Source organism: Oryzias melastigma, linkage group LG7, assembly GCF_002922805.2.
Source record: "Oryzias melastigma strain HK-1 linkage group LG7, ASM292280v2, whole genome shotgun sequence".
In the NCBI taxonomy this organism is placed as follows: domain Eukaryota; kingdom Metazoa; phylum Chordata; class Actinopteri; order Beloniformes; family Adrianichthyidae; genus Oryzias; species Oryzias melastigma.
The window spans coordinates 23,576,548-23,602,351 of record NC_050518.1 but is presented as its reverse complement, the minus strand read 5'-3'; the positions used below and the strand labels follow the sequence as shown (position 1 = coordinate 23,602,351).

The 25,804-nt window shown below is 38.3% G+C and overlaps 1 protein-coding gene across 1 annotated transcript in view; it reads left to right on the top strand.

Annotated features, from left to right (window-relative positions):
* The window catches only part of oprl1 (opiate receptor-like 1), a 115,965-nt gene that overhangs the window by 4,428 nt on the left and 85,733 nt on the right, over nt 1-25,804 (top strand). Inside the window, exon 2 of the mRNA XM_024293327.2 lies at nt 7,952-8,177. Coding sequence (XP_024149095.1) covers nt 7,978-8,177 — 200 coding nt within the window. The 5' untranslated portion in view covers nt 7,952-7,977. The remainder of the gene's footprint in view (nt 1-7,951; nt 8,178-25,804) is intronic.

Genomic DNA, 25,804 nt, shown 5'->3' with positions numbered 1-25,804 from the left:
TGTTATGTATTTTCCGAGCGGTGGCAGCTATGCACTAGCATAGATAACTGGCGACTACTGATGACCTCATCGAGGGTTAACAACATCTGAATTTAAAGACATTATTTTTCCGTATCTCTCTGTTTGGTTTAGGTTAAGGAAAGCTATAGGGGAGGAATTCGGATTTGACCCTAAAATATGTAAAAATGTCAGAATAATGAAGAAAGTACCTAAAGGGATTATACATACAAATCAAATAATTGATTCAATTATTTTACATGTACAAAATAAATAAACATTTGTGTAATTTCTTTTGATTGCCATTGTTCTCACACATAGAATTAGTATTTTCTGACATCAATTATGTGATTGTGAACAGTGAATATGAAGCCTAAAGTGGGAGAAGTATGCCAAAAAGGACAAAATAAAGTTAGAACTTTATCAAACCCAACCATGGATCCAGTCATCTGCTAACCAAAAAAACACCAAGCAAAACTGTATGTTTCTGAAACCAGCCTCTTTTGAGGAACTCCAACATTTGAACTCTCCAGGTTGGCGTAAGTAAAACTAAAGGACTGAGCGATTTGTTGCATCAACCATAGAAAATGTCTTACTTCTGGCTCCAGCGAAATAAAACCAATTAAGTCTCAATTTTTTTTGCGATACAAACGTCGTCATGTTGGAGCCAGAGGAAACTGATTGGTCCAAGTCAGTCTGAGACGACGTTTCCACACCCTTTCCACGTGAAAGTAGGCTCCGGAGAATTTGTCAAACATTCGAAGTGGGGCCAGCTGGCACCACATGCTTTCATCTGATTGGTCAGGTTATAACTTGAATAACTTGCAATAACGAAAAAATATTACAAAAAAATTGAATTAGCAAGAACACATTAGAAAAGTCTCAAACTAAGAAAGACAGAGTAACTGCTGTGTATTTCTCTATAGAAGTCAATGGGATTTTGGCTTCTTGGAGTAAGTAGGTACTTCCTGTTTGGAACGTGAGAGGGGAGGGGTCACGTAGTCCAGTTTTTTATACAGTCAATGCCAGTTACCCACACTGGAACAAGCTGACCACCCCCCCTGGGAAACATATCCTGGTTTCCCATGTGCTCGTCCTACATGCACCTAACTGACCCAACGTCAAAGAATTTACACCATTCAACAGAAAAACTGAACCCCATTATGTCTGCAAACAACATTATAGTCGAGCAGTAAAATTAAGATTTGGTATTTTTGATAACTATGTTTATTGCTGGTTATTTTTACTATGGAATTAAAACAATCAATGCAGAATACTCACTTTCATTGTTGCCATGACACAAGAAAAAAGCCTGCTGATTGTGTAAGTGCTCGACTCTGAGCATCGTGAGAAGAAGCTGACAGCTTGAAAAGAAGCAGAGACTGCAACTTCCCCCACAGTTTACCTGACTTTTATTTAGTTTTCAACAACAGTTTATATCCAATGTTTCCTCTGGGGATTCTTCTGCAAAAAAGTTCTTTGTGTTTTATGCACGCAGACTTAGCAGGCTGGTAACCTTTGCGTAGACTTTATTTACCAAGCAATTAGTAAGCAATTCCTCTGTGCTACTTGCAGTATTTCCCTGGTGTTACTCTGTTTTGGCTGGCTAGCATTTTACATTTGACCTCTGTTTTTATAAATTCAATAATACTTTGGAAAGTATCCAACGTCCTTTGGGTGGCGGTTGGGGATTGTTACAACCAAGAACAACAGACAAGATTACATAAGATTATTTTGCAAAATATATGTTTGTTTTTTGTGAGTGTGTGTTTATCCAATGCTTTTATCCAATCATACTTTTGGTTGAACTGGCCTTCAGTTCTGCAATAAATAACTAAACCAACATCACGAAGCAAACAATGAAAGGAAAAGCTCTTTGTGCTTTCATCAAATCTGGTTTGTCTACTGCAATGTAAGCTTAAAATGTCTGAATCACAACCTGAAAAACATTATTTTGGTCTAAAATGCTGAGGACAGTCTTTCACCAGACCATCCCCCGGTTTAGTTCTGTCATCACAAAAAAAATGGAAAAATTCAAAGCTGTAAAAGACTAAAGTGATTCATATGTGAAAAAGAACATTGTTTCCTTTTACTGATAGAGAATTCAGTCACCATCTATTGCTGTCATTCACATCAGTAAAACACACAAACAGATCTGAAATAAGCAGGCAGTTAGCGAAACAATCCCTGTTATTATTCTTTAAAGACTCTGCAATTTTAAGTACAAAATATTTTTACAAATTACCTGCTTGCATGAATAACTTCATTCTAAAAATACTTTTTGAGGGGTCAACCATTCGGCCTGACATAAACCCTTATAATCTGAAATACTTTTTAATGAACATTTTAATGCAATGGCACACTTTTCATTTTGTCATGTAGAAAACAACACATTTTTATGAATATTACCTTCAATTTATCAATTTTTGACTCCGTTCATTCCCAGTTAGCTTGTTGTAGTTAGCATGTCTAATCTGGTTTTTCCTTTTCATATTAAACTCCTGGAAAACAGCCACAATCTCTTGGCAAATTCGGCAGACAAAGTAGTTTTATATTTTACTAGTGTTTGTACTTGTTTCTACTTGTTCTGGAATTGGTGTACTTAATGACATTTTTGAAACAAGCTAACAAGCTCACAGAAGGGCCGCACAACAATGCTGCCACGATTACATTTAACAAGAATTGTATTTTTTTAAACTGGTGACTCTGAGCTTTAAGTCCCACTCCTGACATTTTTTTCTATTGTAAAATTGTTAAAAATACAATTCTGGGTTGTCGGGGGGCTGTTGACACGGAGCAAATCGCCCCCTCCCCGTTGTTGAGAGCTCTCTTTGTTCACTGACACGCAGAGTTTTTAGCCTCAAGCTAACAGTAGCGGCACAAAAATAATGACGAGCAATATTAGATAAATCTGGCCATTCAGTTTTGAGCCTGAATCACGATTCGCTACAGCAGGAGTGTTGAACGCTCATCATGTCTCACACACCTAAGCGTGAGCGGGCCAGGGGGCGCACAGGGGGAGAGGAGACTTGGGCACGCCCACTTCAGAAGCTGCATCATTTGTCTGAGCATTTTCAAGCATCCAGTTTTTTTTTATTACGTTTCTTATCCAATGTAATTCTAATTAGGAAATTAGGGATAAGTATCGATAATAATTACCAGAACCGATTCGATTCACCAGAGCCTCGATTGATTTGATTCTGATTTTTCTTTTTAATTCTCTCTCAACTGAACTGAATTTAATTCAATTTTGAGTTTACACGGTTTACACATTTAGACACATTTGTTTAGAAATACATTAATAATCTTCTATTTGTTTTAAACATATTCATACTAATCTGATACAGTTCACATAAAGTAAAAATTCATTTGTGAAATAATGAGATTGTTAATATCATACAGTGTTACATGGTTTCTCTAAAGGAGAAGTTCTAACAAAAATATTCAGATCATTAACATTGTAAACATTGTTCTGCTTCTCCTGGAGGGCTTTTTCAATGTCACCACTAGGTGGAGCTCATGCTATAACATTACACTTTTTTTTAAGACAAATAAGCAAAGAATGAGCAAAAACTGTTTAAAAAACATTCCCTTAAAATACTTTGGAAAATTCATGCCTCTGAGTTTATGAAGATGTTCATTTAGTCAGCAATGTATGTTTACATCAATCAAGCGTTAGCCGTCCTTTGGAAAACTCCATTAAACGTTAGCATCGAGGTAATGAGCTTTATGTGCTAGATCAATCTCCATCCTATGGATCGATTGTTGATCTATCAAGCTTAGATCGACTGAAATTAGTTAATCAATTTTATCAACCCAGCCCTACAAGAAACAGCCTACTCAGAAACTCAGTTTCTTTTATGTAGGTCCTCAACTATAAAAAGAAAAGGCTACAAGATCATGTTAAAAACACAAAAAAGAGGATTTTCACTTAAGTGGGCACAGTGATGAAGAGAATATTTGAGTGTGTGCTCATTTTGAAATGCACAGACAAGATGCCCCAACTTTAATTTGACTGCATTCACTTTGCACTCTGGGACTCAACAATGACAAAAAGAAAAAAAAAAACATCAGTCAAATTGTTTGTGCGGATTCTGTTGATGGTATAGATCAGCCCATCCAGAATGGCTCTGCAGACCTTACATGGACAAACACTTAAAGCTCTTATTTTAACCCCTACTAATCAACGCTCAGACACACAGAAACGCATCTACAGTGCTGCAGCACAGATCAAATCTGTGGAACACTGAGACGAAATAAATAACTTGGGTGTTAAATTAGTGAGAGAATGGTATAGGTAGATGTGAAAGAAAAGTTGAGATAGGTTCGGAAGAATAGGGGAGAAGACAAAGAAGATATTAGATCATGCATGTGTATTAAGCCGGGCGGTAACTCCTGGGAAATTCTGCAGCGCAGCAGTTTCTCAGTGGTTTTGATTTGAATATTCATGATTAGGTAGAGAGATGGAGGATGCTGGAGTTCGCAGCAATCTTTTGATGTATTGCTGCTGCAGCCTGCATGTAGGGGTGTTGCAGTGGAGGAGCAATCTCTCCCACAGAATTCGATTCTCCTTGTGGCAGTAGCTGACGTTGCTGGGAGGTACATGTGTAAATAGAAGACTCTGAAATATCATGTATGAGGTGCTGGGATGCATGTGTTGTATTCACCACACGGTTTTCTGAAAGGACTAAATGAATAACATAACTAGCTGGATTGTCAGAAGGTGACACGTCTTGGATATTGACTCCGGTTTCATTCCCATTGAGATTCAGCTGCTCGAACGTGATTACCTCATCATGGGCAGACTTTATGGCGTCCTTATTCTGGTCTGCAGCCTTTGTGATCTTTGTGTGGCAAAAAGGTTTTAGATGATCAGTTTTTCTTTGTGATGACAGACCCTTCAGAGATGCAGCTGACACTAACGCTCCATCTGGGAAGAGTTTAGATGATCAGCAAGGATCCTAACCTGTAGACTATAGATCTGGTAAAACATTCAAACTCTATTTTCAAAATCACTACCCATAATTCTTCTTTAAGTGATGTTATTTTAAATTTTTACCAAATTGTACATCTCTTTTGAGGTAAGCTGCTAGATGGCTCAGTTGGCTGCATGCAGGACTGGCACATGGGAGGACAGAGCTTGTTTCCCCAACAGATTCTCATCCGCACATATTGACGTTTGGTTAAGGACCTCTCCGCGTTACTTTTTGAGTGTGTTTATGTTCCCAACTCATCGTTTTTTTACGTGCTAGCTTTTAATTAAATCAAAGGTCTGCAACCCTTGTGAGACGGTAACGGATGCGGACTAGTCCTTGGGAGTGTCCAGTACCGGCAACATTTTTATTTATGTATCTGGAAATGCAAGTTGTTGCTTTTGTTAAACTTGGTTGTTTTGGATTGTCAGGAAAAAATGTCTCCTTGATATCTGAAAGTATCCTTGGGTCTGATAAATAATGTTGGATGATCCCAAAATATTTACAGGGTGAAAAACTTACTATAATAACAGTTCTCAGTGGGTGGAGGGCTCCTGGCTCTGGTGGAGGAGTTTAAATAAATATCTTGGGGTCTTCATATGTGAGGGAAGATAAGAGCATCAGATCGACAGGTGGACAGCGGTATCCGCTGACATATAGTGTTTGCACCGGCTCGTTGTGGTGAAAAGAGAACTGAGCCAGAAACCAAAGCTCTCAATTTACGGGTCGATCTTCGTTCCAGTACTCAACGTTGGTCATGAGCTCTTGGTTGCGACCGAAAGAACAAGATCCCGACTACAAGCAGCTGAAATGAGTTTTCTCCGCAGGGTGGCTGGGCGCTCCCTTACAGATAGGATGAGAAGCTCGGTCACCCGGAGAGAGCTCGGAGTAGAGCCGCTTCTCCTCCACATTGAGAGGAGCCAGTTGAGGTGGCTCGGGCATCTGTTCCGGATGTCTCCTGGACGCCTCCCAGGGGAGGTGTTCTGGGCATGTCCTACTGGGCGGAGCCCCCAGGGAAGACCCAGGACACGCTGGAGAGACTATGTCTCTTGGCTGGCCTGGTAACACCTCAAGGCCCTCCTAGAGGAGCTGGAGGAAGTGGCCGGGGAGAGGGAAGTCTGGGTATCTTTGCTTAGACTTCTTTCCCCACAACCCAGTCCCAGATGAGCGGAAGAAGATGGATGGATGGATGTTTTGCTTAGAATGTTTTGTTTGGGAGTCATCAGGTAAGTTAAATAAGTTGATTTCAGTCAATTTGTGGTTTTGAAAAGTTTTGCATTTATTCCCTTGTTTTGGTTTCCTGGTACAATAAGGACATTGTGTATTAATGAGAGATGACCCATGATAAATGACAGTGATTCTGGGATGCTTACTAAACAAATCTTTTTTACAAAGTGATCCTATTGAATTCAAAGTTGGAACTGAATTTTAATGTGCTTTCTTTTTCTTTCACTGACTTCTGTAATTATTCTGCTCATTTTGTCAAGTTGTGCTACTTAATCAGAATATTTCAAAATGACCAGGGCTCTGATTGGCAATTAAATTATAATAGTAATGTGAAAACTAATGAATGTGACAGAAAAGGCGCACATTTTAAGCATAATAGCTCAATGAATACTTACTATAAAAGGGGTTTGAACACAGAAGATGCCAATTTAATGGCAAAGTCAGACTTGGATTCTACACACCAATAGTGTGTTGGCACATTGATCAACGTTTACTCCACCCACTTCAAAAACATTCAAAAAAGGAAATTAATTCGGAAAAAGTTGAAGCTTTTTAGGTCAATCAAAAAGACATACCCCTAATAACATCAGAGCCCTGATAAAATCAAAGCCACACATTCGTCTCACAAAAAAAAATCTTAAAGAAAAAAATCACTAGGCCAAGGATAAATGTTATTGTGGTTTAAAAATCAAATGACTGTTCCTGTTGACATGGGAGTCAACAGGAAATTCCTCCCTTTTAAAGTAACAACAGTATTACAGTTCAAGTGGTGTTTTGATGAATACTTGGTACTTCTTGTGAACACTGTCAGGAGTAGGGGGTGGAGGACCCAAACGCAGGAGACCAGGCTTGGCGACAGGAACTTAAAACATGACAAATACCCAAGGAGACCAAAATGGTGACAGAACAGAATAGATGACCTGGTGATGATGAACTGAAAACCAGACACTTAAATACACTGAGGTTGATGAATGCTTTGGCTGAACATAGTGAGATTGACAGGAAAAACGGAGCATGACAAAAGTACTACAAAAACCAAAGTATAAAATTCTGACAGTACCCCTCCCCAAAAGATCAGATCCCAGATGGCCAAAACATCCAAGACGATGGGATCCTTTTTTAGTAAAACAAAAACAAATCCAAACAACAAAGCTCTTGCAGACAGACAGATCCGAATGGTATTAGATCCTTTCCTCAGGAACAGGCAAGAAAGGTGCAGTCCCAGTGACTCTCCATGGCGACAGAAAATGTAAAGGGGAGCAGTCCTGGTGACCCTCTTCCAGATCAGGAAATACAGCAAAAAGGGAAATGAGTGGCAGCCATCTTCGGGGGACAGGGAACAGGAAGGTGCGGTCCTGAGAATCCCCCTACAATGATTGGACGTAGAAAGGGGTTATAAGAAGACGGCTGCAGGAAAACCCATGTGACGTGGCATGGACTGCAGTGGCAGAAAACCTTGCCATTGCAGCAAAAGGTGGTCAGGTCATTCTGTCAAGAATGGGTGGTGGAGGACCCAAACGCAGGAGACCAGGGTTGCTAACAGGAACTTAAAACATATGACAAACACAATATAAAGGCTTAGAACAGACTTGATAGGAAAAGCGAGAATCAGACCTCATAGCTTAACATGGCACCTATGAACACAAACAGCAGGGTGTTCTGAACAGAAAAATCATACAGTCTTGGTACTTCATGCAATATCTTAGTTTCTTCTGCTTACCTATAAATTACATTTTTCATGTATGTCTTCACAGGTGAAAAGTCTTCATACTAGTCAGCGATGGAGTTCCCAGAGGAATTCCTGCTGGAGGGAATCCCACTCTTCAATGTCTCTGTTTTCCCCAACAACTTCAGCAACGGTTACAATGAGACGGACGCCCTGCTGCCAACAGGGGTCAAAGTCACCATAGTGGTCGTCTACATGATCGTCTGCGTCATTGGCCTCGTTGGAAATTTCCTGGTCATGTATGTCATCATAAGGTAGGATACCTACAGTCTTGTTATCCAAACAAAAATTGTTCATGTGTTGGCAGCATTAGAATCAGTGGTAGAAAAACAGAGCTTGTACTAGATATTGTTAATTAAAACAATATAAAAAAGGTACTATAAACTCAATTTTTGGTTGTATGTGTCTCTGTTTGATGAAATGTCTGTGAACCATTGCTGTGGAACAATCTCAATGATATAATTGTTAAAAACTAAGTGATCAATGTTACACAACAGTACAAAACATTTTATAGGCCTTAATGGATCTCCCACTATGATGGAGTTGTAAATATAGCCTAATTTCCACTGAGCAGTATTTTAAGGGTTTCCATCGCAAAATGGACCCATAAAACAGTACCGAACCGTACCTCTTGGGGCCCCCATTGGTTGTTGGTCCATTGAAAAGTGGAACGGAACGGTTGGGGGCGGAGCTGCTGTTGCCTCCCTTCAATTGGCAGAAACTGATGACGACATTAGAAAGCACCATATAGTGCTCATTTAAGCTAACATTTCCAACACTCGTTAGCCTTTTGGTTTTTGTGGTTTCCTGTGTACTCTTCTGTTCATGAGTCTGTATTGAAAATGCTTGTAAACAATAGCAAGGCCTGGTCTGCAGTGGAAATGCAAACGTTTCTCGCCATCCTTGGTGACGGTGTGATATAAGGTGAGCTAGTGGCACTCTAGCGGTCTACATTACACATGACAAACCGCTCAGTGGAAGTGAGCGGAAACGCTTCCCAGAGTAAACTGGACCGTACCGTACCGCTCCTTACCGTACCGGACCGGATCGCGAAGAGGAAACGGGCTCAACACTCAAGTCCAACTTGTTTTTTAAGAGACTGGAAGAGTGATAAAATCGGGTTGCATGAACCCCAAAAGTTTCTCTTAATATATTTGCCTTTCCGTTCCTTAAGGGTGATTTAAACAAAACCATTTTAAAAAACACGGTATTATAGTGCAAAGTCTGATACAAACCCCCGTCTTGGATTGCTGTTTTGGCCTCTAGACAGACCAGTGAGCCTTGTGATTGAAAATTGGGGGAAAAAAATGGAACAAATAATTTGTTTGAGGGGGTTGTCAGGCGAAAACCTTTTTTATCTAAAAATAAAACTTGGAAGCACCGTCATAGTCCTCAAGATGAGGGATAAAAAACAAATCAAGACTTCTGGAAAAGTTTTCTGTTGACAGATGAGAGGCCGCTTAGACTTGAGTCTGATAAAACTAAAAAAAGAAAAGCATCTTAGTTGAAACTCCTCATTCCTGCTGTCAAGCACAGAACATAGACATCAAAGAGAACACATAATGGGAGCTAACCACAGAATAGTTGTAAAGTTGTTTTATCTATATCTAAAGTGAGGTAAAAAGGTTAGTTCTGATCAGTCACTCATTTTATCAGATATGTTCTCTTTTTTTAAGCTTGACTGTCCCTACATGAAGTCAAAAAGGTTCTTCCTGTCTAAACACCTATGTCTTTGTCTCCCTGAAACACTTCCTGTCTGATTAATTAAATTGATTCAAATTGATCTGACTCAGCTGCTGAAGCCTGTAAAAAAAAAAAATAAATAAATAAAAAAAAAAAGTCCACATGCATCCCGACTCCCAGTTCCCTCCCCAACCCTGCAGTAGTGATCCCAAGTATTGACTGTTTACATGCACTCTATAGTCTAAGGAAGAAGCATGCAAAATAATAATTTAAAAAACAAATGATTGCAAATTTGTAAATTCTGTTTACATGTGTTGGAGCAACAGGGATATTTTTACAGAGACTTCGAAAATGATTCCAATTGAAACACATTTCATGACACTTTACTCACCAACAATTCCACTCAGACAGTAAACAATAAATATAGTTTTTGATGCTCTGATTTAACACATGTAGGACACCAGACAAATAATCTCATCAACAGTTTTTGACAATGCATAATAATGCCTAAAGTTGAACAGATTGTCAATCAAAATGTTCTCCTCTTACCTCATTAATGTGGGAGGGGCATAACTTCTCCTATCAACCGATTGGGTGGTGCAAATTAAAGCTCTTTTGGGACCGTACATCTGCCAATCAAAATCCATGCCCCTAAATATGTGTCATCAATGCATAACGTAAACATAATTGAAATATTACTGGAAATATTTATTTTTGGTCTAAAATCACTTTTTAGCATAAGTTAATAGAAAAAGGACTGCCCTGCCTCCAGTGGTTTTTAGTGGAACTGCACCATTTAAATCAGGGGTCTCAAACTGGTGGCCCACGGGCCTCTTACGGCCCTCAAGTCAATATATTGATAACTTTTCTTTAATATGACAGTTCAATAGACCAGAGACACAAAAACATATTTTTGGCACAAATGGAACCCCATACGGCCAAGCCTGAGCCAGGCTCTGCCTCCAGTGGCCCCAAGATAATAAGTTTGAGAACCCTGCTGTAGATAGTTTATGGTCCTTCTACAACTCCTAAACATTGGTTTACACAGATAACCAGCATGCACACCAGCCATAAAAAGTGACTTTAAAAGAGGCTTAAATCACGACTGGTGAACAAACTGTGGAATTTTTCAACGGTCTGTATCGGCATTCAGCTAAAAATGCTGATTGATGGCCTGTAAAGGCTAGCACGAATTGAGGATGTCTGACGTCAAAACACATCCCCATGCTCCCATTATCTCCCATGGGAAAATACTCTGGCTGTGAATTACAACTGCCCTGGTTACCCATGATGCACGCAACCAGGATTTGCTTTTTATCATAAACATTCAGGTTTCTCTTTGTGCATTAGAGGAAGAGCTTAAATAATTACTGCCCTCATGCTATAAGTGACCCGCTTTCTGACCCAACTTGATTTTTTTATGTTTTAAAAGAAATAAAAGAAACCTTTTATGGATTAATCTATTTTTTTATTAATTAAATACCTACACTACTCCATTTTACCTTACATTTAAAAAATAAATTTACCAAAAATGTGAATCAAACCAACAAACTCACCTGTTTTAAAATTCTGAGTAACTAATGCAAAGCTTTAAATATGACTGTTTTCCTTAATAATGCTCTTTATCATAAAGTTGATTATTGCATTAAATATGTTAAATAAAGTATTTTATTTTTAAATGATATTTATGCACAAACCTACTGTCAAAGTCTTCAAAACCTGAGACTTTTGTTGTAGCTTGTTAAATTTCACTCCAGGCATTATGAGGCAAATCTGACGTTGTTGGCAGCAACACAACAATGCTAAAGTAAAAAAAGAAAAGCTTCAATTGATGGTTTTTTTTCCTGCTTTTTGTTTGGATTTTGAGTGGATTGCTAAATTGCTTTCCCATCATGTCCTTAAATGCATGACACATTTAAATGAAAGGGTTAGTGGCAGAGCAGTAGTTTTTGATATTATTTATCATTATTAGCATTACACTTGGAAAGGGAAATGGAAAAGAAGAAAGACAGAGCTGTGGCAGAAAGCAAGCTTTTTTAGACTTTCCTTCTCTGAAAGACACAAATAAGTGTGGTAAAAGTCTGACAAGAGAGTGTTAACAATCCTTCCTAAAGCCCTGAGTCATCCACTTGTTAACCTTCTCTGAAGAGAGCCAGTTAGTCATTGTTTCTACGCTGAAATGGCCACATATCCAAGTGGCGGAAAGGGCAAAAAACCCTTAAAAATGCCATGTTTTAGGGGTTTATAGGGATTTTTTTTTCTCATTATATGGAAGGAAATGGGAAGGTAAGTGGTGTATTATTTAAAATTTGTTTCATATCTTGTTTCTGTCTTGTAGAATTTGTCGAGATTAAAAAAAAAAAAAAAAAATGTCAGATGACATTTAAACAACAGTGACTGTCTGGAAAAGATGGGGTTGTTTGGCTTCCTCGTCCTGTTTTCCTTTCCTGGATCAGTGTGTTCCAGCATGGTTGGAAGGACACAGAGTGCAGAGTTTTCTGCCAGTTTGGTCACCGACTTTAGTTTCCCTTCCTATATCCCAAACCTTTGAGGACTTCTTATGCATCAACGTAGAATGACCGTTGATATTGACTTTGAAGTTGCATGGAAAACTAATTGTGGTGACATTTCTAAACGGAAACAGCTAACCAGATTTAGTAATCCAAAAAAGTTCATTTACATATATAGGCTTATATATTATTGTGTGAATTCTTTACAGCAAATAGTGATTGTCCTGCTCCTCACCGTATGTTTTTCAGCATGTAAAAACGTAATCTCACACTTTCAGCGATTTTAGCAATCTTGGTGTCAAAACATTCAGCTCTAAACTTCTATTGTTTCTGATATGTTGAGCAAATTATGCCCCATAGGAAGCAAATCAGAAATTGCTTAAATTTTTAAAATATTTGTGCATTTTAAAACTTATGAACATCCGGATACTTTAGCTAGAGACACCATTAAACTTTGAAATCTTCACTGATTTTTTTTTTTTTTTAGGGCAATCTGGCATTTAGCTTTATTTTAGCAACATGCTAGCTGTTTTGGGCAAATTTAGACTTTTTGTGGCTAAATTGGAGTTAGCATTTATTTAAGCATTATGCTAGCTGTTTTGACGAAATTAGACATTTTTAATGTTGTTTAGGCAAATTTGAAATTTAGCTAATATTTTAGCATTATGCTAGCTGTTTCGGCAACATTATTCCAGTTTTTTGTGATCGAACTGCTCATAAAGCTTTTGTTTTAGCAACATGCTAGCAGTTTTGGGCTAATTTAGACATTTTCTCCAGTTTTTTTGGCTAAAATTGAGTTGGCCTACATCTTAGCATTATGCTAGCTGTTTGACAAAATTAGACATTTTTCAAGTTCTTTTGGCAAAATTAGAGTTTAGCTAATATTTTAGCATTATGCTAGCTCTTTTTACAAAAGTATTCCAGTATTTTTGGGCTAATATGGTATTTAACTAATATTTTAGCGAGCTTCAGCGTTTTCGCCATTCAGCTTCAGCATTTTTAGCTTTCAGCTCTGGCCTCTTCAGCGGCCATGTTTTGATGTAATTCCAGTTGCAGAAAAGATGATGGTTCTTTATAACTATCACTGAATGTTAAGGGTGTGCCAAAATATCAATATTGCGATATATTTTCGATTTGTTCTCACCAAGTATCGATCTTTTATTTCCGTTTGAAAAGGCCGTAAAACAGTATATTTGTCATCCTTTGGTGAGACGTTCCTTTGAGGGAGATGGGGGGTGCGCATTGGGAGACCAGCTGTCGCGGGCACCAATGTGCCTGGCAGCTACTTGAATTTTGTAATTTTTTCATCTGTTTTTACAGCAATTTGCAGTAAGTTGTGCCACTGCTGTTTATGTTAACTTTCGTTAACACCAAATTTTACAGATAATTCCAGTTCAATTGGTGTCAATGCCTGTCAAAGACAGTATTAAAGATTTCTGAAATTTTGCACAAAAGTGTCTATTATTACAAGTTGTTTATTATGATTGTGTTCAAGCTAAAAAATAAATGGGGATATATTTTCCTAAAAATGTGTTCTTCTTCATATTGTGAGTTGTTAGAGATGATTTTACCAATTTTCACAGTATTGTGATATAATTGATATTGTGAGCCTTGTATCACATCGTATCGTGAGGTACCCAGTGATTCCCAGTTGTCCTAAAATTTGTTGGAGATAATGTCATCACCTAATTTGCATTTATGGCTAAAATTCAATGCACTATTAAAGATTCTGAGAAAGAGAAAAAATGTTCTGTGTGGGGCGGGGCTTGAGTCAGCACCATCTGTCCGGGCCGGTGGTCACGGTGGTTCACTGTAGGAGTCTTTTTATTTTTACGTTTGTCACAGGAAAGCATCAACATTTAATGACGATTCTTTTTTCTGAACCAAGAAATTCTCCAAAAAGACTCCAAAAGGAACATCTGAGAAAGCTGGAGACCGCTGTGGTTTGAGGCTAATAAAATAGGATGTCTGCCAAGTGGCAGCGCCGAACAACTGTGAGCTCACTTCCCCAGGTCTATTGAGGTTGCACGCCGTTTCATCAGAAAAATTAACCAAATGACTGTTTTGTCAATGGTGTCTCGCCACAGTCCGCACACGTGCAGGTTAAGTTGAGTGACACCTCTGCTGTAAACGTGAACCGCGTCTGACAGCCACGCACTCGGCCCGCCGTCACCTGGTATCACCTGCGGTCCCCCGGGGCGCTCTAAAAGGATAAGCAGGTGCTGCTAATGGACGGATGGATTAATGGAGATGCCTGTGACTCTCCGTTTGTCCTTTTCATACACATTTTTAATGGCCCAATATGGTTAAAAGCTGCACTGCCATCTTTGTTGCACAAAATGGATTTCTTTGAGCAACTTGAGACAGAAAATTGCTGTAAATTGTTTCCTCAGTGAACTGCTGTTATTTATTTTCCAATTTTAGTGGGAAAAACAGAATTGTTAGTTTCACACCTCTGTTTCCTGACCTGTATTTTCTGAGTAACGCACCACTTATTCTTACCTACGTAGCGTTGAATTCCTCTTTGGTTTAACCTAAATGTGTGCAAACATCTCTTGTCAGCCTCCTGTTCTAAAATTCCAAATGCTACAAATCAGTTTAACAAAAATTCTCATGTAAATCCCGCTGTTGAAAATATTTTCTTATCTTATTTAAATAAAAAAGTTTTATTTTTTTTCTACAAAAATACAGAACAGTTGAAATATTAATGGGTACCTTCCCTATTTAGCATTGCTGGCAGCAAAGGAAAAATCACTTTAACCACAGGTGACCCTGTTGAAATTGCATGACTGACAGTGAAGGTAATCTTTTTCATTTTCTCTCCATCTACTGGCTTGGATGTCAAATTTGTCATAAATTACTGACTCCCAAAAACTGTAGCCAGTCCTAACACAAGACGTCATTTTGTGGAAGAGATAAAACTGCTTTCCAGTTCTGCACAAGCGGCAACACCTTTTCTCTCAAGGCGGATGGAATGAGGTTACACATGAAATGTCTGTTTAAAGTTGATTTTCTTGTTTGCAAAAGACTCAATAATTTTATTTCATTCAGTCTCTTTGGAAGGTGAACGGCTGTGAGGATTGGCCAGATCCATGCTTGTGTGAACGGAGGAATGTATTTTTTAACACCAGATTTCAGGGGGATCAATTAAACACATTTGTTAATTAAAGATAGTGCCTGCACATGTTTAATTCACAACCACATTGTCCCAAAAAGGCTGAAGACTCTTTTCAAAAACCTCATAACTAAATAACAGTGATGGTCAGAGGCAGAGATGAGTACAGAGTTGTTGAATATCTAGTAAAGAAATTTCATTTGGTCTCACATTTAGAAATTGCAGTTATAACTAAACCAATAACTGGGAAAATGTTGAATAAATGGGTAAAATAAATTATTTTTTGATAATTTACAACATAGATATCTATCTATACAAACTATCTATAGATAGATAGATGGATTATTATTTATCACAGATCCAGTATCAAAATGGAGTGCCTGTAACAAAGTAGAGTGCGTAACCGCTATGATCAGTAAATATGAAATACATTATGGTGTAAAATAGCTGGACATTGTCATACCATCCATGAAAATGATATTGAAATGCTTGAGTTGATATAAAATTCTCAATGTTTGATATTTGAAAGAACACTGAACTGACGAATCTGATATTGATATTTTGGTTTTATTTTGTTTATTCTAAGATTAGAAAATTACATTAATTTATTATGCAAACCAATAATAAACCAAAGAATAGATCGAAACTATGAATCTTCCAAATACATATTTGATATCTGTAAAAGTGGATTATTTGTGAGTAAATCCCAGTGTCTGCAAAGCAAGCAATAAAAAAGGTCCACAGCTTGACGTTCTGTTCTGAAGCAACCATTAAAGAGATGCATTCCCAGCACTGCTATTACAATGAAATAATGCACACTGCAATTATTTACACCCCCTATAATTAGTCTCTGTACAGTAAAGTTGTTCTAACTAAAGTTGTGTTAGTTAACTTTTGTTCCTTTTCCATGTCCACCCCATCATACCACCTCATACGTTTGACCTGCAGAAGTGTGTACATGCAGTCTTAAAATACATAAAAAGCTGTTTGCTTGTTGTTATATAAATATGTCCTCAGATGAAGAAAAGAAGTTCACAAAACTGCATTTTATGTCTCTAAAAGAAAATATTAGGAAGAATAAAAATGTTTATTACAGAGCCACTAAAGGGACATTGAGATGAAAAAAAAAATAATAATTCAAGTACAAACTTAAAAAAAACAGAGGGATATCTGGTGCTCACCAAATAGTATTTTTTGCTCTTTAGATATTAACCAGAAAAAAAATGTATGTATATTTTTTCGAAAAGAAATAAAAAGATAGTAACTGATGCTCACCAGATAGTATTTGGTGCGCACCAGATAGTAACCAGAATTTTTTTAATATATACTGGATATTAGATTAGATATTAGATATTAACCAGAACATTTTTTAATATATATTTTTGGAGAAAAAAAAAAAAAGTAAATGATGCTCACCAGATAGTATTTGAGGCACACCAGATAATAACCAGATTTTTTTTAATATATATTTTTGGGGATAAAAATAGTATCTGGTGCACACTAGATATTAACCAGAACACTTTAAAAAATATATATATCTGGAAAAAAATAAACATATGGTAGCTGATGCTCACCAGATAATTTTTGGTGCGCACCAGATAGTAACTAGCATTTTTATATACAATATATATATATTTTTTGGAAAAAAAAAACTGTATCTGGTGCTCACCAGAAAGTCTTTGGTGCACACTAGATAGTGACAAGAAAAGAAAAAAAAATAGGGAAAAAAAAAAAAAACAAAGTAACTGGTGCTCACCGGATAGTTTTTGGTGTCCACCAGATAGTAACCAGAATTTTATTTTTTATACATTTTTGGGATAAAAACAGATAGTAACTGGTGCTCACCAGATAATAATTGGTGCTCACCAGATTTGGTGCTCTACAGATAGTAACCAGAAAATAATCTATATTTTTTCAGAAAACATTTTTTTTGCTACTTTATTTTTTTTTTTTTACTTTGATGTCCTTTTAGGGTAGTGGTGTCAAACAACGGGCCGACATCCAAAACATACTTTAGGTCACGGGCCAAACGGAACAAACATTTATTGAACACACTAAAACAAATTTTTTAAAACTTTAAAAAGATAACTTTTTAGCATTACTATGAATAAAAACAGACAGGAATATTATTCCAGAACAAATCAACTTAAACCTTAATTATTTTTTTATACTTTACTCTCCTTAAAAACATATTTTGTCAAAATTGCTAACTTTTGTCAAAGTTAGCAGTAAGTGCAAGATAACATCGACCATTAATAACAATAAAATAAAAGGATCTGGAGGGTCGGATAGAATTACCCAGAGGGCCACATACGGCCCCTGGGCCTTGACTTTAACACGTGTTTTAGGGGCTCCGTAGTTTCTAAAAATAAGTTTCACTTATTGAAAAGTAATTTAATTGACTTTATTAAAATGAAGAAACTGTTAGCCCCAATGCGGATCTTAAAAACATTACTTGAACAAAAATAGAGTTCACAACAGAGCAGTTGTGGCTCCCTGCTTTACTAAGAAGCATTCGGGGACCACAAAGAGAATCTGACTAAAACAGGATTTTACTGGAACACAAAGAGTGCAAAATTTACAACAAACAAATATGGACTTTTATGCGTCTGCTCATGCTGGTTTTTCAAGCGTAAACAGACACAGAAGGAGCAAAACCCTCACAACGATTTCATCAGCCGGACCTGTACCTGCTACAAATATAGAAAATCAGAATCTCAAAGGGAAGGGAGAGCAAGAGGGACGCACATCAATACAAAATTCACAGAGTGATGGTGGCAGCAGGCAAGTGATAGCCTGCAGGCATGGGAGACTGTAGATGTGCAGAAGGTTCTTTTCAATACATGCCAAGTCATTTCTGATCTACAAATGTATTAGAAAGATCCGAATAAGGGGAAACAAAACCCGTTTTCTCTGGCCAATGATAAGCTTCATGCTGTCTCTCCATATCCTAAGATCAGCCAATTCGTTTATCCTGCCCACTGTTGAGCTCTTTGGATCTTGGGTGTATTTTCTGCAATATTTTCTACCATATTGAACCCAAAATACTGATAAAATAAAATTAAATTTCCATGTGTTTGTCAAAAGTACCACAAACTGCACAGAAAAAATGGTTTAATATTTAAAGTCCAACTCTGACTATATTTATTTTCTATTGTAAAATCATTCCCAGTGGTCTGTTATTTATGATTATGCAGTATAAAGCCAAAATAAAAAAGGCTGTGATATTTTTTTAAGACATATTTTCTGCAGAGTAGCAGGAGTTCATTAGAATTCAAATCTGGCTTGTGGGCGAGACTGTTGGGGCAGAAGTTAGCTTCTGCTGATTTCCCATCATTCCTTTGTTTACACTGTCCCCTACTGGCTTATAGCATCTCACAAGCCCAAGCTAACACTAGCGTGGGAAATAAAACAAGCACCCAGTAATATCAAAACTTAATAGTTTTGAGCCAGATGGCAGCTCACACAAGAAAATTAAGATGTTCATGGATCTCATCTACAAGTGGATGCATCATAAGGGGGCGGAGCAGGGAGGCTTTAGCCCACCTATGACAAATCCGAGCTTTATCAAACTGTGGGTTGTTGGTCTAATGCAATTTGAATAAAGAAGTACTGAAAACAATGCTACAACAACATGTTAAAAACACCAAAAACATAATTTTCATTATAATGGATCTTTAAGGGACATCGTCTGGACCAGGGGTGTCAAAGTCCTTTTGGTTCAGATGCTACATTCAACCCGTCTAATCTCATGTGGGCCGTAACACAATAGCAAGATAACCTATGGTAAATTTTTTATCTGTGGCTTTGTTTTGTTTATTTTTTTCTTGGAAATATACCTTAACCAACCTAGTAGCTTATTCTCTTATTACTGCACATTCACACATTCACAGACGTCAAAGGATTTCAAATAAAAGGCATTTTACTTAAAAAAATTATAAAAATATATATAATTTTTCTTTTCAACATTACTTAAGTTAGGTGTGTTTATGCTCCGCTCATTTATAATTTAATGAGCTCTGAAAAGGATTCATGGATTCTCATAATTTTTTTAAGCCTTTCTGTGTAAAAATGTATCGAGTATTTTGTCATTATTAATGTTCAAATGTCAGTCAACTTTAGTTTTTATGACTCAAATACTCATGTTATTCTTTCATAACCCATTTTAAGATTTGTTGCTCACAATACAAATGTATTAACAGAATTTTTATTGGATATGATCACATTTGGATCCTTTACCTCTTTTTTATTTTTTTTATTTTTAAGAAATGCTGGGAGTAACAGCAAGAAGCCTTTTTCGTTTATCTTCTTCTTTAAGTCTGGCATGCATGCAGGAAGCAAGTCAGTCTCATGTCAATCTCATCTCCTCCTGGAGACATTTGAGTTGTAAGACTGACAAATGTCAGCCCGATTGTACACAGAGGGAGCAGATCTGTTGGTTAATGTGATGCTTGCTTGGTGCACCGACTGTTTGCTTGTTTCAACGTACCGCAGTATGAACAGTTTGACTGACATCACAAAGCACTATCTAGCAGTCATAATCTTTTAAAGAGGAAAAAAAGCTTCTTTTTACCCCTCCTATCTGTGCCTTTTACCCTGCAGAACTTCTCTGCAAAATAACTGTTGACTTCCTGTTGGAAGCTTAAGCTGCATTCACACAAAATGCACTTAACATCTTGAATTTCCAGCTCCCTTTATTTGAGTGTGTTAAGAACTTGCTGTACTATGCCTGTCCGATATTGTGTTAATAAACTTGACGCCCCAGACGTGTGTGGGAGGAGCTACAGCCAAATGCTTTTGGCCCGATCGCTACATGGAGCTGTGTCTGTGTATTTTTAATTTATGATGCGTGGAAGACACGAATGATGTTTAGAAATCAGATTTATTTATTTTGAAGAGTTCTACAAAACCTTTAGTAATTACATCTCCATGTCCGGGTTCATGAGATCATCCAGAGCAGCACGTTCTCACTCCCAAGTCGTCACATGTTGCATTTGGTTGAGGACCCCTCTTAGACCCTTTTTGACGTTTCGGGTGTCCCCAACTCTTCCTTTCTTTTTTTTTTTAAGTACTGGCTGCTCCAATTAAAATACAGGACCCCAACCTCTGGGCCAGAACCGGTTCAATGACACGCACTGGTACCAGTACCCTAACCCGACACCGGACCAGATGCCGTACCATATCCATACCGGTGCCAGCCGTGATATTGGACACAAACCAGTACCGGGTCAAACATAGGGTACTGGTACTGGACCAGTGCACATCTGGTACCGCGTCCTGAGGGTTGATTCTACGAAGAGCCAGCACGTCAAAAAATGATGAGTTGGGGGCACCCAAAACTTGAAAATGAGACATGGGAGGGGCCTTAACCAAACGTCGATATGTGAGGACTTTGGGATGAGAACGTGTTGACCAGAGACTCTCCGGTACAGTGAGCTTCAGGAGCTGCATCTTGATGAAAATAGGAAGAATATCCGAACGCTAAACGAGAACAATTAGATTCTTTTTCACCCACTGATTGCATCATTAAACATGTCATGTGCCCAAGGCGGAGACCCTGATTGGTTGACGTGACGCATCAACCTCTACAAAGTTCAGATATTTGAACCCTGGATAACCAACCCAAATTGTACCACAGCGCTCACATTTTGCTGTTGGACTGATGCAGAGCGCCTAATGATCAAATCACGCCGCACGACTTATGATCTGGACTTAACATTGAAACTGGACACCTCTGCCATGCAAATTGTATTCGGAATTAGATTTAGAAATGCTTTTAGTGGCCAAAAGTAAACAAGAGAATTTTGCTAAATGGGCAATTTTAACATCAATTGTGTTTGTTTATTCTATAATTTTTTAAGAAATATATTATTGACATAATTTCTGGTGAAAACGGTGTAACTTATTGATGAAATAAACAATAGTTTAGTCATCAAACCTGTTTTTTGAAAAGTTTTACCAAAAAACATCATCCAAGTCTTAGCAACTTTTTTACAAAAATCTTCAAATATTTGCAGAAGTTCTGAATGTCCTTCAGACTTTACTTGGAAGATTTGGATGGATGTTTTAGTTTTAAGCATATTAAACAAAATGTTTATTCTAAACTCATAAACTCTCAAACTGATGCAAATAATACGAATGGGAAAAAGATAATAATCTGATTTGCTCCAAGTCAGATTGTCACTTTTTTAGTGGCATTCATTCTAATGTGGACATCCTTTTCTTCATTTTTTGTCCATTTAAGATCACAAGATGTGTCAGCCTTTATACTCCAGTTTTTCATGATTCATTTTCCAGGTTTTACAGATGCAGATGATGAGCTACACAGGTACACATCAAAGCAACCATTACAAACAGACCTGGTGTTTTCTGCTTTCGTCCCTAAATACCTGTAAACAAGTCAATTCAGTGTAGCTAATTTCCTTAGTAACACCCTCTCCTCATCCAGACATGCCTGCTGGTGCCAAATTGGAAGCATCATGATGCGAATGACACTTTCAATTATTTTATAATTAGAAAATGCACCTGTGCCAAACACATAGCAACGGTGAGAGCAAAGCAACGTCAGATGTGGGTGGAGTTGTTCAGGGCAAACGATGGTTAAGGTCACGTGTCAAAGTCAAGGCAGGTAATTACCCTACAGATAATTTTATTTTATTGTTATTTAATGGCCTTATGTTATCTTTAAAAATATAGTTTCAGAGTGTTCAATAAATGTATATCCTGTAGGATCTAGGGTGTGTTTTGGAGTTAGGCCCCTTGTGCGATTATCTTTGACACCCCTAGTTTACTGGTTTAGGTGAACATTTGGCGACATAGAGTTGGGGTGATGGATGCCTGTCATGACTGTTGTGCCCTTGATTGCAGTGGACTCTTTCACTTTTTCAACATCGATTTGCAGCAAATGTGACATTTTGAAGGTCAATGACGTCCTTTTTTTGTAAGGAGGAAACTCATCCGTAGGAAGGATAATGACTCCAGCAAAATACTCCGCTAAGCATTGGAGTGTGGTCATCAATGCATAAAGCCGAGCAATGAAAGCCTCACACCCTCCATTTGTCACGAGGTTATATCTGGTTACAAACAGATGCCTGGTCTACTGCAGGATAAGTTCTGACTGAGCTGCACAATGGCTGAAGATTCTGCATAGGTTGAAAATAGTGCTGTCAACGATTAGTCGACTAATCGGCTATAAAAAAAAATACTGATGCTATTGTCGATGCATTTTGCTTTTGTTATGTCATTTTAAGTGATCATGATAACCACCACCATTCCCTCCAAAATAAAGCCAGTAAGTCATTTAGATCACAAAGTACAACAGGAAGTTTCAGAGGCATTATAACCCTCCATCAACCATAGAAGAAGAAGACGGATACAAACTTAGGTTTCATGCCAGCACAGCACCTGAAATGGAAGCATCTTTCTCACTGTACTCAACATTTTCAAGGAAATTTTGCTCACATTTCAGTATTAGAGAATGGGTGCAATGCAGAAAAACATTTGATTTTAGGTTTATAGACTAAAAATAAGCCAAATGTGCAGCGCTACCATCACTGGAAGTAAGCAGATTTTTAAAAATAGAGTGTCGGTGAAGCTTCCCATATTGAAAATAAAACTAGCATGTGTGTTTTTGTAGTTGAACAAAAAATAAATTAAAGTTCAATTTACTGACATAAGTTGTGAAAAAAACAAATTTGCTTAAACACCCGAGCTTTATCTTCAGTGTTTATATTATTTTGATGATGGTAACTCTTCAACAGTTTACGTAATTAACGTAATACCAGCAGATTATGAAGCAGAGAAAAACAGCCTCGTGCTAATATTTAATGCTGCACAGCAGTGAAGTGATTATGTAATCACCAAGAATCAGCTGATTTTTGCTGTGGAGAAAAGTGGCTTTTCACTCTGACTTCGCACAGATGTGCTTTAGATCCTAAAGTGTTCCAGAACTTTAAGGATGGAAAAATTGTGAGAAAAATTTTCAGGATTTGTTGTTAAATGATCCAAAACAACAGTGATGTTTAGGTTTTGTTTGCTGAAGTTAACCAGAAAGTTGACCAAGTAAACAAAAAATGTTTTTTACTTACTATTTCTATGGGAAGTTTAGACATTGATTCAGAGAAGGGATCAGGAATCCTATAACTCATGAGCCAGGTATGGCTTCTTTTGTGCTAGCATAAAGCTTACCTGTATAGAGAGAAAATAGACTTCCCCCAATTTGTGCGTGCATGATTTTTTTTTTTTTTTTTGTGGGTAACTTTGGATTTGTGCTTTCGTTGTCATGACTACAGAACACGTAGCGACCCAGACGCTGGAACCCGGAAGAAACACAGCAGAGGTCTAGCGTGGAAGGCAATAATTTTAATAATGTGGTGAGAAGGTTGGGTCCTGAACAGGACAGGAAGCAGGCTCCGAGCAGGAGGCAGAGGTTGGAGGCGTAGTAGGCGATCTTGTCCTCCAAGAGGGAGATGGCCGTCTTGGACGCAGGAACGTGAAGCAGAGGCAGAGGCTCGTGGTGTGACCGTGGAAGGAGACCCGACTGGAGATCCGGAAGTGGGGAAAAACATGCAACCACTCGAGGTAGGAGATTCCTGAGAGAGAGTGAGAGAGGTATTTAGACAGAGTCTCGGCAAAAACGTGGCAAGACTGTGGCGTAGACGAGGTGGCCGAATATGCACCATCAGGGGCAACGGACTGGCGGGGAATGAAGGTCCTGGAGCTCCTTAAGTAGGCAGGTGAGGAGACGAGATGAGTGGTTGCAGCTGGGGATGATCAGCAGCCAGGTGGAGAGGAGGGGAGAGTGGAGAGGGGGAGGAGACTGACAGAGGCACCATGACATTCGTAATTCTTGATTTGTGACTCATACAATACATTTTGTGCATAAGAACAACAGTTATGATATTCATAGTGTAAAATACAATTTACACCTGCACAAATTAAAATTACAACACTTGAAAAAAAAAATACACATGAATCGCTTGTTGCACACCCACAAAACCACATTAATGCAAAAATTTGAGGTGTCAGTGGTGCATGTAAATGCTGCTAGAATGCTGAGTCATCAGTTTTCTTACCAGCCGCTTTGAACTTTTGAATAGTATCTGGTGAAACTTGACATTTTCCCACTTTCTTACAGATATAGATATATACAGATATACCTGATTAATTAATATAAAATAGTCTAAATATTTTTTTTTTTTTTAAATACTCAACACTAAAGTTTCTCTATTCCTTCGCGGTGGAACTTTTCTGTTAGCTGGCGGCTTGAGGTCCTCCTTGACACCCAGAGAGCGGACAGAGTAGCCCGCTCCGCTTCCTGGATGTGGAGAAAGGGCTCGCGGTGTCTGTTACCGCTGTATAATAGTAGGGGGATTCCACCACAAGGGGGCACTGAGTCGATCAGACCCACACCGGCTCTCTGGGGCAAACAGGAAGTGGAAGAGTCCGCTCCCTGGGTGTGGAGAAGCGGAGCTCCTAAACAGCCGCAGATCGGAGCGGCTGGTAGTCTGATTAACAGTCTCCGCCCTGTGGTTGTTTAGAAGAATTACACACGCACAAATCAGGGTGAGTCTATTTTCTCTCCATACACCTGGGACCTTCAACTTTTGTCTTTTTTAAGTTGAAATTAAAATTCATAAACTATACATGTAAAACTTAAATTTCTGTGAAGGCACAATACACCAAGCATTAGCAGTCCCATACATGATGCAAACCTCCATGAACTGAGTACCAGCACTATCACCTTTTTGTAAAAAATATTTGCACATCACCATATGTAAACAACAATCAATGACTAATCGACGACTGAAATAATCGTGACAGCCCTAGTTCAGAAGGTCTTCAGAGTTTACATCCATGACCTCAGAGTCTCACAGAAGCTACTCCCTTTCCATCCATAAACCCAACCCTCAGCGTTGATGCACTGCAATCATTTCAGGGACAGGTCATCAGATTATCTTCTGCATTTAAATCAAAACACGAGTAAAAGCAAAGTGCAAACAGGACGGCAACTGAAGTCTGAGTCTATTTCTCACCTTTGTTTGCCTTGGGATGCATTAGCACCTTTCCTGACAGCACTGCAAGCTTCACGTAGCCCCCAGAGCTGTCAGAGGGAAAAGAAAAATGGAACTTTTGCCGCCGTGCACCTCCGTGCAGATGTGCTGCCGGCTCATAACAACACCTACAGGCGAGGATGGCCAAGCATCTGTTCGGTGGTTAAGGCGCACATGAACAAGGTGGAACTGTGGGGTACAGATGCATAATGCTGAGCTCAACAGCCTGAAGTGAGAAAAGACGCGGTGGATGGGAGGAAGTCGTGTTTTCAGGGAGGCTTTGCTCATTTAGTATTTTTCTTTGGAAAAGGAGAACTGAAGCTTAAAGGGATTCCTGTTCTAAAAGAGGGCTCTGTTTCCATAACAACACACTGGTCCACATTGTACACTGTATTACAGTATCATCCCATAGCAGTGATATGGCAGAGGTATATTTGAGGAAAAAAACATTGAAAAAATGTATTTTAAAAAAATCTGTCGGATGGGGTTAAAGATTTGGGAAAAAAGGGGGGGGGGGGGGG